This window comes from Molossus molossus, unplaced genomic scaffold, assembly GCF_014108415.1.
Source record: "Molossus molossus isolate mMolMol1 unplaced genomic scaffold, mMolMol1.p scaffold_m16_p_17, whole genome shotgun sequence".
NCBI classification, from domain to species: domain Eukaryota; kingdom Metazoa; phylum Chordata; class Mammalia; order Chiroptera; family Molossidae; genus Molossus; species Molossus molossus.
The window spans coordinates 49,082,133-49,096,455 of record NW_023425352.1 but is presented as its reverse complement, the minus strand read 5'-3'; the positions used below and the strand labels follow the sequence as shown (position 1 = coordinate 49,096,455).

At 37.1% G+C, this 14,323-nt stretch overlaps 1 protein-coding gene across 1 annotated transcript in view; it reads left to right on the top strand.

Moving 5' to 3' along the window:
* CTNNA3 (catenin alpha 3) overlaps positions 1–14,323 on the top strand; it is a 1,555,380-nt gene that overhangs the window by 60,544 nt on the left and 1,480,513 nt on the right. Inside the window, exon 4 of the mRNA XM_036264901.1 lies at positions 9,823–9,989. Coding sequence (XP_036120794.1) covers positions 9,823–9,989 — 167 coding nt within the window. The remainder of the gene's footprint in view (positions 1–9,822; positions 9,990–14,323) is intronic.

The window sequence follows — 14,323 nt, the reverse complement described above, 5'->3', positions numbered from 1 at the left end:
AAATTATAAATAATTATACTTAAATAAAATTTTTAATTGAATTTATTGGGATGGCTTTGGCTAATAAAATTATGTAGGTTTCAGGTGTACAATTCTATAATACATCATCTGCATAGACCTATCACAGCAAATGAATCTTCGAAATAACTAGAATATATTCTTGAATATTTATTCTTACCCTTTTCCCAGGGCAAGCACATTATGCAAGTTGATATTTACTTCTTGCTTTCCTTTGCTTTTTGATGCTAGAGGCTCTCAGTAAGATTTGATGTTTTATCTTCTTCCTTGTGATGCCAAATATTCACAAGCTATGGTGATAATCCAAAAGAAGGAAGGAATTAACTTTCTCCACCTATTTGCTTCACCCTTTCTCCACTACATTGTAAAAGTGTTCATTGCTACTGTTTTCCCCCCCCCCCATATTTTGACCTCTTCTTTCTTCCTTAGCTTATGACATTTACCTAGTTCAGTAAATATTGGTTTCAACCATTCCTGAAAGGAGGCATTTGGAATTGAGAGTCACTATTGATAGTCCACTGGCTGTGGACATTTGGACATCTAGAATTGTGTAGCTGATAGCAAGGGGTTCATGGTGGACTGAGACAGGAACAATTGCTGAAGTTTACCAGTTAAGAAATGGGAAGTTTCATGGGAATGGCTTTGATTTTGACATGATACATCTCCACATAAAAAGATTCAAAATATTGCCCTGGCCGGTTTGGCTCAGCGGTTAGAGCGTCCGCCTGCGGTCCGGAGAGACCCGGGTTTGGTTCCCGCTAAGGGCACGTATCTCGGTTGCAGTTTGTCCCCGGCCCTGGTTGGTCGTGCGGGTGGCAGCCACTCTATGTGTCCCTTTCACATCGATGTTTCCCTCTCTCTCCCTCCCACTCTGTCTGTACAAAAAATGGAAAAATGTCCTCGGATGAGGATAAAAAAAAAAAAAAAAGATTCAAAATATTAATATGATAGTGAGGACACATGTGCCTTTTAAGAACTCTACATTTATCTAGTACTTTTTTCTGGGGACTAAAGGCTTCCACTTATTTTCTTTAATCTTTGTGTTTATATAATAAGGAGATATCAAAAATTTATGTGACTTGCTCAGGATTTCATAAGAAGTTAGTGAACAAGATAGGTGAGCTGGCTGTTGAACCTGCGTACAATTTTTCACTATTAATTAGGCTTTGGATGTGAGAAGAAAATTCATTAACTTCTTTTGGTATTATACTGGGAGCATTATTTGGAGCTGGTTGAACTTTCTTTAGGGAACCATTTAACTAAGAGGCATATAGAAAATTCCTGAGATGCTAAAACTATTAGGTATATAAATATTGTAGCCAAAGAATGCTTGGTCAAATGATAATACTTTTAAGGGATAAACCAATCTTTATATGTTGTCTGGGATTTTCAGGCGAGGTCCATACATTTAATTTAAGATATGAACACCAACTAAAGAGTTAATGAAAAAGAATTGATTTTTAGAGCCACAGTTATATATATCAAAATGGAGACACTAATTGTATAAATTTTTTTGAATACTTAAAAAAGGAAAAAGGAAATTATAAATGTATATTAGTCCATTTATCTCAGGTGTAGAATTAGCAAACATTTTCTGTGAAGGGCCAGATAGTAAATATTTTAAGCTCCATGGGCCATGTGTTGTATGTTGCAACTATTAAACTCTGTTGTTGAGTTGGGAAAGCAGTCAAAGAAATGCATGGCAATAAACAAAAAAATGGCTATGTTCTAAGAAAATTTTATTTATGTATACTGGAATTTGAATTTCATGTAATTTTCATATCATAATGTATTCTTTTGATTTTTCTCCCCCAAGAATTTGAAAATGTAAACACCATTCTTAGCTTGTTGGTTGTACATTAACAGGGCAGGCTGGATTTGGCCTGTTTTCTGTAGTTTGCTGACCTTGACTTAGATAAAAGAACTGAGACTCCAGGAGTTCCCAAACCATTTTACCTGTTACTTGTTAAAACTCATAAGTTTCTCAGACTAATTTACATTGGTAGGCAAGTAAAACAAAAAGACAGTCAAAGTTGCTATTAATTTTTATGTGAAAGATTAACTTCTAGCTCAAATTTTTTTTATCAACATAGTGAGCTTTATAGGGCTTCCAGGGATTTCGGAGGGAGGTACATTGTGCTTAGGGTTTTGCAGCTGTGTTGTAAACACAGTGTCCTTCCCCAGCTCACTTGTATTGTTTTTAATGGTGAGGGCTCAGTAGCAGGTTGCCTATGTCCTTCCACTTGAGTCAACTTATTATGCTGTCTTGCTACTGCCTTTACCCGGCCAAAGCAGTTCTCTGATGTATGACTGCTGCTGCCCTTGCAGGTAGAAATTCTGCTCCCTCTGAAAAGCACTGTTAGGGGGGACTGGGACAATGCCCAATCTAGGGCTAATTATTCCCCACTATTGAGGTGAGACCCTTCTATATACTCTATCCAATGTCCCATGAATCATGGTGAGAACAAGCCTCGAGCTAGCCCTGTATGAGTACCAAGTACTGCTACCTCAAATCCTTTTGTATAGTTCTTTTCCTAGTTCTGGTAGTTTCTTCCCATGCATGTGTTGATCAATAGTAAGCTGTATACTCAATGGGGAGCTTCTGCAGACCTCCTGAGTTCTCTCTGTGTAGCTTTCTTCTTTCCCATTCTCAGTCTTGTGCATTTTAGCTGCCAAAGTCTCCCTGGATTTTCAGCTTTGTTTCTTCAGCTCAAAGAGCTTGTGAGGCTGTCTTAATTTCTGCTTCCTGTCTGTGGTCTAGAAAGTCTCTGAAGGTAGTAGGCTAGGGCTATCAAAGGGATCCTCCTATTTGTTTCTCATTTCTCAGGGATTACTGTTCTTTATTGCATGATGCCCAATACCTACACAACCATTTAAAAATATATATTTTATTGTCCTGGCCAGTGTGGCTTAGTGGTTAGAGTGTTGACCTGTGCACCAAAGAGTCTTGGGTTTGATTCCTAGTCAAGGGCATATATTTGAGTTGCAGGTGATCCCTAGCCCTGGTTGGGGTGTGCGTGGGAGGCAACCAATCAATCTGTTTCTCTCACATCAATGTTTCTTTCTCCCTCCCTCTCTCCCTTCCACTCTCTCTAAAAATCAATGGGAAAAATATGCTCAGGAGAGGATTAACAACAACAATAAATATATATTTTGTTTATTTTAGATAGGAAAAAAATGTGGTCTTTGTTACTCTGCCTTGGCAGGAACCAAATTATAACTTATAATGACTTTACTGTTACTTTGAAGATAATGAGAGGGGAATAAAACATGGCCAATAGTTCACAATGACAACCATATGCAGCTACATTTTGAGTTCATAGGTCTTGCTGATGTCCTTATAGCTCGAAAGCCTGAGTCTACACAGCAGTGGCTAGGCTTTCTGGCTCTTCCTCTACTATGAGAAGGTTTTCCTTTATCATAAAAAATATTTTTGCCCTGGATAATTTGGCTCAGTGGTTAGAGCGTTGGCCTGTGGTCCAGAGAGACCCGGGTTTGGTTCCTGCTAAGGACGCGTACCTCAGTTGCAGTTTGTCCCCGGCCCTGGTTGGTCATGTGGGTGTCAGCTACTCGATGTGTCCTTTTCATGATGATGTTTCTCTCTCTCTCTCCCCCTCTCTCTCCCTCCCACTCTATCTTAACAAAACATAGAAAAATGTCTTTGGGTGAGGATTATTTATTTATTTATTTATTTATTTATTTATTTATTTATTTATTTATTTTCCCATGCAGTCAAATTGTCTCAAACATTTAAAGAAGGGTCTTTTTCCCCTCCCTGCCTCCCTCCCTCCCTCCCTTCTTTTGGGACCTAACTGACATCATCCTCCCCTCTACCCTACAAAAAATTATCAGTTGGCTCCAAAGTTAAATTCAAACTCTTACCTTTTAGGAGCTTTCAAATTCAAAATAGCTGTTTCTCAATTAAAAACAAATAAAATCAAAATCCTAGTGCCCAGTCAGCCTGGGAACCCCATTATACCAGAGCATGTTATTACATATTGAATCAATTAATGTGTACTGGTGCATGTTACATGTGTATGGTGCATTAAAACATACACAGAAGGGTGGCCAGAAGCATACACTAGAAATCTTAATTGCATCATAAATATAATGTTAATTATAAAAGTTGAAGGAAATTTGAATCTTAGTTCCTGTTTCTTTTCATTTTGGTTGTTCCCCCTTCTCCTCTGGATCTTTTACTTACACAGCATTTTCTTTGGTTTTCAAGTTTATAATGAAGATCATTGCTTTTAGAAAGTAGAGTTGTATCTTTTTGTTGTTGTTAATCCTCACCTCAGGATATTTTTCTTTTCTTTCTTCTTCTTTTTTTTTTTATCCTCACCTGAGGACATTTTTTCCACTTTTTGTTCAGATAGAGTGAGAGGGAGTGAGAGAGAGAGAGAGAGAAACATTAACGTGAAAGGGACACATCGAGTGGCTGCCACCCACACAACCCAACCAGGGCCGGGGACAAACTGCAACTGGGGTACGTGCGCTTAGCGGGAACTGAACCCGGGTCTCTCTGGACCGCAGAACCACGCTCTAACCGCTGAGGAAAACTGGCCAGGGTGAGGATATTTTTCCACTGAAGTTTTAGATAGAGAGGGAGGGAGGGAGTGAGGGAGTGGGGGGGGGGGGAGACATAGATGTGAGAGAGACGAATGGATTATGAATTGGTTGCCTCCTACATGACACAGTTGGGGATCAAACCTGTAACCCAGGTATATACCCTTGATCAGGAATCGAACCCAAGACCCCCTTTTTTTTGAGAACCAAACCAGCTGGGGCTGAAGCTATACTTCTAAATGCAGCAAAGGAGCTTTCTATTTAAAAGAACCATGTAGGTATCTTTTATAAAACAAAGAATATTTTGTAATATGTGTATTTGGCCCCCAATTTTTTTTTTTTTTTTTTACTTCTAGGGTTTAGTCATAGGATCATATAAGGTTTTTCTATATAAATTTTTTTTTTCAGAAGTTTTCATGTATTACACTTATATATGTACAAAATGTACCTATATAAATCTTTACAGAATATATATCTTAGTGCTTTATTTAAAAAGACATTTTGTAACTGCTTTCTTGAAGATTAAAAAGAGCATATTTGTACTAAATTACTCTTCTCTACACCCTCACCAGCACTTGTTTGATGGTTTTTTGATGGAAGCCATTCTGGCAGGTGTGGGGTGATACCTCATAGTCATTTCAATTTACATCTCTCTGATGATTAATGACATTTTTTCATATGTCTCTTGGCCATGGAGAGGGTCAGTGGGGAAAAAAGGGGGTACATTTGTAATGCTTTCAACAATAAAGATTTAAAAAAAGCATATTTGATAGGAAAGGAACAGAACGAATCCAGCAGAACGAAACTTTCTGAAATTTGTTCTTGTGGTATTTTCAGGACTTCAGTAAATTGCCTTTATACATAGAGTGGGATTTCTTGAAGGTAAATGTAGTTTATTTGTATACATTTTAAAAGTGAAATTTCCTATTCATTGAACTTTAAAGTAATAGCATTATAAGAACATGGGAATGATATTTCAAAGGAATAGACTTCCTATGTATAGAATTTATAAAGCATGGATGCTAATATTCTAGACAGAAAGGAACTTTGTTGCACTTTTTTTCTAGTTAATTAGTAAAATAGCCATTTCCTCTGGACACAAGTCAATTTGACATTGAACTGGCTAAATTCTTTAAACCAGTTATTTTAGTCAATAGCTGGAACATGTTGCTCTTACCTAGAACATTCCTCTGTGCATCCTCTGACACCTCAGACAATGATAAGTCCCATTCTGTGGCTTAGTACCTTGTACGTAAGCCCAGCTTAGACTGTGTCTCAGCGTTTGCTGATTCTCATTTGTGAACTTAGGCTGCAAAATTGCTTCATATTGATCTGTATATCCCGGATGCCTGTGTGATTATAGGGAACAACAAATGTTTGTCAAAGGAAAGTCGGATACTGTTCATTCACATATTCATTCAGCAACACACATTCACTGTATTATATTACAGACAATAGAGTAGGCACTATTTTAGACCCTGGGAATGCTGTGGTGACCAGTTCCAAAGTAGATTTTACTTGCACTAATCTTATGATTCAGAAGAAAAGATAGGCTTTGATTCAAGTCATTACAATAAATGATAATGAGGGATCCGATAAGAAGCATAGTAAGACCTGCCTTAGTAATGGGGATCTAAGGCTCCTCAGAAGAAGTGATTTTTACATTGGGACCAGAAATATTAGCTGAAATAATCTGAAAAGGGTTGGGAGAATTGCAGAGGAGGGAGGGCAGTGAGACCAGTAATAGGAAATTTATGTACTGAATCTTGATTAATGTACTTTAGGAGTGACTTTTTCTGTCAACAGTGCTACTTGTTTGGCTCTTTATATTAACTAAAGTAAACAAAGACTGTAATTCTTGTTCAATACTTTTTTTCTGAGTATGGCTGTTCTGCTCATTGTTCAACATCTCAACTTTTTAGTCAAGAACACATCATTCTTTTTTGATATATATTTAGTTTTAGTATGTGAAGTCAAAGACAGTATTCTACAAAGGCTATCATAACTTTCCAATTCAGAATCATGATGAGAAAAGATAATCTTTTTTGTGGGGATTCATCTGCTCTCTAAACTTTGGAGGTCACTTTAATTTTTCACAGCTGCAATTCTACTTTCAGAAAACCACATAAATCACCATTTACTGGTCTTAAAATTTTGCCATCTCTACTAGAAATTTCCTGAGAAAATTAGAGCTAATACGTGTTGAGTGCTTTAGTTTACATATTGTACTAAATATATTATGAATTGTATCTCATTTAAACATCCCAGAAACACTGAGACAAGTAATATTTTATCCCTTTCCTATAGATAAGGACACTGAAAGTAATTAATGTTCAAGTCTCAAAACTAGAAGTGGTGGATTAGAATTTGATCTCAGAAGTATCTGACTTAAGAGTCTGAGTTCCTTACTTGGTGTTGCTGAAGAGAGCTAAATGTGGCATATTATCATGCTGAGATAGGCTCAGACCCTCTTCATGGGTTTTCTCCATTATAAGGAACACTATTCTTTGTTATATTTAATAAAAAAATTTTATCCTGTTTTCTTTATGCTGAAGTTCCTGAATAAATGAAAACTAAAATATTCATGGAGTCAAGTGGATAAAATAGGCCCTTTCATATGTTGTTGGTGAGATGGCTGTATTTTGGAGAATTTTTGGGCCATATATATATATACATATATATATATATTTTCACACACACATATATGTTGTTATATATATCAACACTTAAAATCCATTTGCCTCTTGACTCAGCAATTCTACTTTTATGAATTTCTCCTACAGCTAAATTTGCTCATGCATGCAAAGATATATGTCGTGGGTTTTCTTTGTAGCGTTATTTAAATAGAAAGAAGTTGGAAATGATTTGTGTGTTCAATAGGGGCCTGGTAAAATAAGTATATCAATAAGATGTAACTTTAGTCAAGTATTAATAAGAATGACAACTGGGCCAATGTGAGTCAGGGCTTGTGCATTGACCTATGCACCAGGAGGTCCCCAGTTCAATTCCTGGTCAAAGCACATGCCCAGGTTGGGGGCTCCATCCCCAGTAGGGGGTGTGCTGAAGGCAGCCAATCATGATCAATGTTTCTAGCTCTCTCTTTCTCTTCTTCTCTTTGAAATTAATAAAAACATATTTAGCCCAGCTGGTGTGGCTCAGTGGTTCAGCATCAACCCATGTACCAAGAGGTCTCCAGTTTGATTCCCAGTCAGGGCACAAGCCCAAGTTGTGGGCCAAACCCCCAGTATGGGGCATGCAGGAGGCAACCAATTGATGTTCTCTTTCATCAATGTTTCTATATCTCCCTTCCTCTCTCTCTAAAAATAAAAAATTTTTAAAAAAGATTTAAAAAAATGACAATACCAACTAATTAGGTCTTCACTAAGTTCTAGCACTGCTCTTACTTAATACTCATAAAATTATAGGTATTACTAGAGGTTAAGTGACTTGTCCAAGACAGTAAGACAGAGACACTGAAGCAGAATGGCTTTAGAGCCCACACTATTAGTTACTGTGCTACATGGCCTTTTGATCATCTGTATTCTAATGTGAAAAGAAAATAATTTGGTAAGTGAAAAGAGCAAATTGTAGAAAGATTTTATAGTATAATACCATGTATGAAAAGGATCTATGTCTGTATCTTCTATATGGTCCATTTATAATAAATATTTGTATATGTTTTCTTATGGCATACAATCTCTCTAAAAATATGTTCATATAAATGTCTGTGAATGTGTGAATATATTCATAAAATATGCACATGTAAAACAAATATAAATATATACATATAAATATACATATATATATGCACACACACAAAACAGTAATGGAAAAATTGCTGGATATACAAGAACTTAATGGGTATTTGGAGGATTAGTATGGAGACTTAAAAAATGTTCACTCTATACTCTTCAGTATGGTGAATAATTTAAACCCAAGGAACATATATTGCTTTTATAATACAAATAAGTTTAAATAAAAAACTTAAAAACAAACAAACAGTGGATGTGGTAGTTCTTTAGCAATTATGTTACTGGAGGTGTAAAGAGAGGCTTTTCATTTTTATACCTTCTGAATTGTGAACTTAAAAAAAATTTTTTTTTATCGATTTCAGAAGTGGGGGTGGAGACAAACAATGTAAGAGAGAAACATGGATTGGTTGCCTCCTGTACTTGTCCCAGTTGGGGATCCAACCCCACAACCTGGGTATGTGCCCAGGAAATTGAACCTGCCACCTTTTGGTATGGGATGACGCTCCACCCAACTGAGCCACACTGACCAGGGCTGAATTGCGAACTTTTAATAATGAAAGAATTCCAGGGGCAGGGGCCATTTCTTCATTTACTGAAAGCACTTTAATGTTTCCCCTCCCCCTAAACCCCAGGGAATGGAAGGGGGACCCTGCCAGCCAAAACCTCTCCTTCTTCCACCCCCCTCTTCTCTAGCCTCTGCCCTCTCCTGGTGCAGGGAGCTCTGCCCTCCACACTCCCTTTTTGCATCTATATATAGTGTGAGCTCAAGGAGCCCTGTTCTCCACCCTCTGCCCCTTCCCCTCCTCAACGTGGTGGCCTTGGATATCCCATTTGTTAATAAAGGCAATTTAACCACCCCCCACAAATGAGTACATGTCACTTTTTAAATAAGGTGTATTTTAAGTGAAAACCTTAATAATAGCAGACAGATTTCTTTAATAGTTACGTACTATGAAATATTATTTTTGTGTCTAAGTTTAGGATATAGTTTATTATATTGACAGTTTAGGATAAACCTTCCTATGTTAAACTTTTATCAGAGAGTTGCTGTCTTATCTTAAAAAGGCTAGCTCTTTCCTAACATCCATTGAATTGGAAAGTAACTCAATGTAGATTTACCTTATTCTTATACACAAGATTGTATCCAATTGAAGTCTTAGTAATGAAACCTTTCACAGAAATGAGATTCAGCAAGTGGGGAAGTTGACAGCAGGTTTACTAGATGTTGCTAGTCAATTGAGCACAATTTTCTTGCAGGAAAATGGTATTATGCTTCTTAAATGACAGAACATTTATCAAAAAAAGAGGAAAACAAATGTCAATTGGAAACTGCATTGTTTATTTAGAGACAATGTTCTAGTGTCAATGGACAGTACTTTAATATTATGCTTAGTCATGGAATGTATTTGGAATTAGGTTGGATGATAAAGGCTGAAACAGGCATAGCTGAAACTTCATTATGACTGATTTGGGTTGTGTTTTTCAGGCGAAGCTCTGAAAGTATCCGCTGAGAGGTTTGCAGATGACCCCTGTTATCTCCCCAAAAGGGAGGCTGTGGTTCAAGCGGCCCGAGCCTTGCTGGCTGCAGTTACCAGACTCCTTATCCTGGCAGACATGATCGATGTCATGTGTCTGCTACAGCACGTGTCAGCTGTAAGTAAGAGATGGCTTAGTTTACCTTGGCATTGTTCTCACTTCTAATTCCATTCTCTGAACCTGGCGTCAATCTCAGCTCATTCTGGCCTCACCCTCATTTCTTAATGTCACCCAGCAGAAGCTGACTGGTTTGGGTTGTGAAACTAATGTATATTTCAAAAGCACAAAGACAGAAGAAGAAAGCCAGTGGAGAGTGAACAGAAGATGGCTTACATCTAAGGAAGTGGCTAGGAGAAAGTTCTAGGCTTTTGATCATTTAAATTATTATGTCCTATATAAATAAGTATATATAACATAATTATAGAAGTAAAATAAATAACATGTATAAATATAAATAAATGAAGAAAGAGAAACTTTAAAACTTATGACATTTGGAAGTTTATCTTAGTTTGTAAGTGAATATTATTTGCCAGCTCCTTTTTTTTTTTTAAATTTATTTTTTATTTTATTTTATTTTTTTTTATTGATTAATTTTTGTTACAGATGATTCTCCTTTTTTCCACCACTGATTCCCCCCTCCCCCTTCCCTCCCTGCCCCTTCCCCAGATTGTTGTCCATGTCCACTGTTCATGCATACATGCGTATAAGTTCTGTGGTTCATCCCTCCCCCACCTCCCCACTCCTTAGGGGATTGTCAGTCTGTACCCCGCTTCCGCGTCTCTGGGACTACCCCATTCCTCAAGCCAGCTCCTTTTGATCCAAGATAAATGGTGCATGTTTATAGGTAGTCTGTGGTATCTGCACTAATCCATTATGAAAATGTATAAATGGATTTAATATGAGTAAAGAATATATTTTAACTCAGTGACTTGGAAGGCAGTAAGATATCTGCTTACTTTATTTTGCTGGACAAATTCATTAGCAAGGGTTTAGTAGAAATAGATTTTTATGGAAGCCGTTTTTAACTTTCTTAATTAATTTAGTTTGACCAAGTCATTCATTAATAGTGTCCAATTGAAAAGGTTGCAAAGAACCTCTTGGAGTCTCGGCTTGAACTTCTGCTTTAAATAGGACCCTAGTCTTCTGTCTGAAAATACATCTACATTTTCATAAAAGTGCCTGGTGTCTGGAATATCACTGCTCCATTAAACAAATGATGGCTTTGTCTCATTGATCTTTTGGTCACAATCATTTTTTCTAATGGTTAAGCTAAATCTTTCTTTCTATATTTATCTCACTAATATTTATTTAAACCCTAACTAGAGTGATTGCTCCTTTATACTTGCATATTCCTTTCTTTTGAAAGTTTTATTATTGCAAAAAAAAGCAATTTGGTACTTTGTTTTGTTATTTAAATATCTTTTAAGGAAAGGGATTAATTAGTTCTTATCACCAGGAGCTGTCTATTAGTGGATGTGCAGGTGAGGTAACTGAGCAATGTTTCTTGTTACTTGGTTTATTGAATACCTTAAAAAAAAAACCCTAAACATTTCTGAGAGTCATTTTTCTCTCACATGTGAATACAGACACTAATAAATACTATAACCAAGAAGTAAGTACGCAAGATTAAATGCCAGGTAATTTCTAGTTCCAGTGATGCATATTTTTAAATATTTTATACTCTAAATTTGTTGAGATAGGGCAGAAGGAAAGACTTTTGTAAGGTAAAAGTTGCCACTTATATAATCATTTAGGAGATAACTGTATATTATATATAAATGCCCCAAGCACTTTCACTATGATTTTATTTGAATGCCACTAACAGCTAGGCACAGTGCTAGGCAGTTCACACACATCGTGCCATGTCAGTGAGGCAGGAAGCAATGTAAATCAAAGACAAACCAAGTATTTTTTTCTTGGAATAAAAATTTTAGTTTTTTTTTAAATGTGTCAAATATTGTGCTGGGTTACCTCTTTTAACTCAGTCCTCATTACAACCCCATGATTATGATTTCTGTTTAAAATTTTTTACTTTTCAATTAAAGTTAACATATAATAGTATATTTGTTTCAGGTATATAACTTAGTAATTAGACATTTATATAATGTATGAGTGACCACCCCAATACATCTAGTACTCATCTGACACCATGCATAGTTATTATAATACTTTGACTATATTCCCTATGCTATACTTTACATCATGACTGTTTATGTAATTGGAAATTTGTACTTCCTAATCCCTTCACCTTTTTACCTGTTCCCCCAGCCCTTCTCCCATTTGGCAACCATGAATTTGTTCTCTTGTATCTATGAGTTTCTGTTTGTTTATTTTGTTTTTTAGATTTCACATAAAAGTGAAATCATAGGGCATTTGTCTTTTTCTGTCTGACTTATTTCACTTAGCATAATACCCTCTAGGTCAGCGGTTCTCTACCTGTGGGTCGTGACCCCTTTGGGAGTCGAATGACCCTTTCACAGGTTGCCTAAGACCATCAGAAAACACATATTTCTGATGGCGATTCATAACAGTAGCAAAATTACAGTTATGAAGTAGCAACAAAAATAATTTTATGGCTGGGGGTGGGGTCACCACAACATGAGGAACTGCATTAATGGGTCGCGGCATTAGGAAGGTTGAGAACCACTGCTCTAGGTCCATCCGTGTTGCAAATGGCAAGATTTCATTTATTTTATGGCTGAATAATATTCCATTTTATATATGTACCACTGTTTCTTTATCTATTGGTCTGTCAGTGGACAGTTAGGTTGCTTCCATATCTTGCCTATTGTAAATAATGCTGTAATGTGCATGGGGTACATACATAGTTGTCCTTCGACTTCTGCGGCTTCACTCTTTCGCAGTAGTATTTGAAAAAAACCACGATAGAGTGAAGCCGTGGAAGTTGAAGTGCGAAGTGGCGAGGGAGGACTGTATAAATGAAGAATTTTACTTGGCGGAAATTCATTTATCACCGTAGAGTCTGGAACTGATTAACCACGATAAACGAGGGCCGACTATCTTTTCAAATTAGTGGTTTGGGTTTCTTCAGATAAATACCCAGACGTGGAATTTCTGGGAAATAAGGCAGTTCTATTTTTCATTTTTTGAGGAACCTCTATACTATTTTCTATAATGGCTACACCAGTTTACAATCCCACCAACAGTGCAGGAGGGTTCTCCTTTCTTCACATCTTCATAACACTTGTTTGTTGATTTACTGATAGGTGTAAGGTGATATCTCATTGTGGTTTTAATTTGTATTTCCTGGATGATGAGTGATGTTGAGCATTTTCTCATATGTCTATTGGTCATCTGGTGCAATGTCTATTAAGGTCTTCTGCCCATTTTGTAATCAGGTTGTTTTTGGTGTTACATAAGGAACTCATACAGCGTATTTTGGATGTGTCATTGGTGAATATCTTCTCTCATTGAGTAGATTGTCTTTTAGTTTTGTTGATGGTTTCCTTCACTGTGCAAAAACTTTTTGGTTTGATGCAATCCTATTTTTTTCTTTTGTGTTCCTTGCCTGAGGAGACATATCCAAAAAAATATTACTAAAAACAATGGCAAAAGTTTATTACATGTGTTTTCTTCTAGGAGTTATATGGTGTCTGGCCTTACATTTAAGCCTTTTTATTAAAAATTATTTTGGTTAATCCTCACACTAGGGTATTTTTTTCCATTGATTTTTTTTTTTTTTTTTTTTTTTGTTAGAGGGAGTGGAAGGGGGGGAGGGAAAGGGGGAGAGAGAGAGACATACACACACACTGATTGGTTACCTCCTGCAGGACCCAACCGTGGCCAGTGACTGAACCTGCAACCCCAGGTATGTGTCCTTGACTGGGAATTGAACTCACCATGCTTTGGTCCCCAGCCAAAACCCTAACTGCTGAGCCAAACTGGCCAGGATTATGTAAGTCTTTTTAATCATTTTGAGTTTATTCTTGTATATGGTGTAAGAAAGTGATCCAGTCTCATTTTTTTTTTTTTTTTTTGCATGTAGCTGTCTGGTTTTCCCAGCATCATTTATTGGAGAGACTGTCTTTTTTTTTAATCCTCACCCAAGGACATTTTTCGATATTTTGTTCAGATAGAGTGGGAGGGAGAGAGAGGAAGAGAGAGAGAGAGAGAAACATCGACGTGAAAGGGACACATCGAGTGGCCGCCACCCGCACGACCTGACCAGGGCCGGGGACAAACTGCAGCCGAAGTACATGCCCTTAGCGGGAACCGAACCCGGGTCTCTGTAGACTGCAGGCCAACCCTCTAACCGCTGAGCCAAATCGGCCAGGGCTGGAGAGACTGTCTTTAACCCATTGTATATTATTGCCTCCTTGGTCATAGATTAATTGACCATACAGATGTAGGTTTATTTCTGGGTTCTCTGTTCAGTTCCATTGATCTATGTGTCTGTTTTTATGCCAGTATCATGCTGTTTTGATTACTGT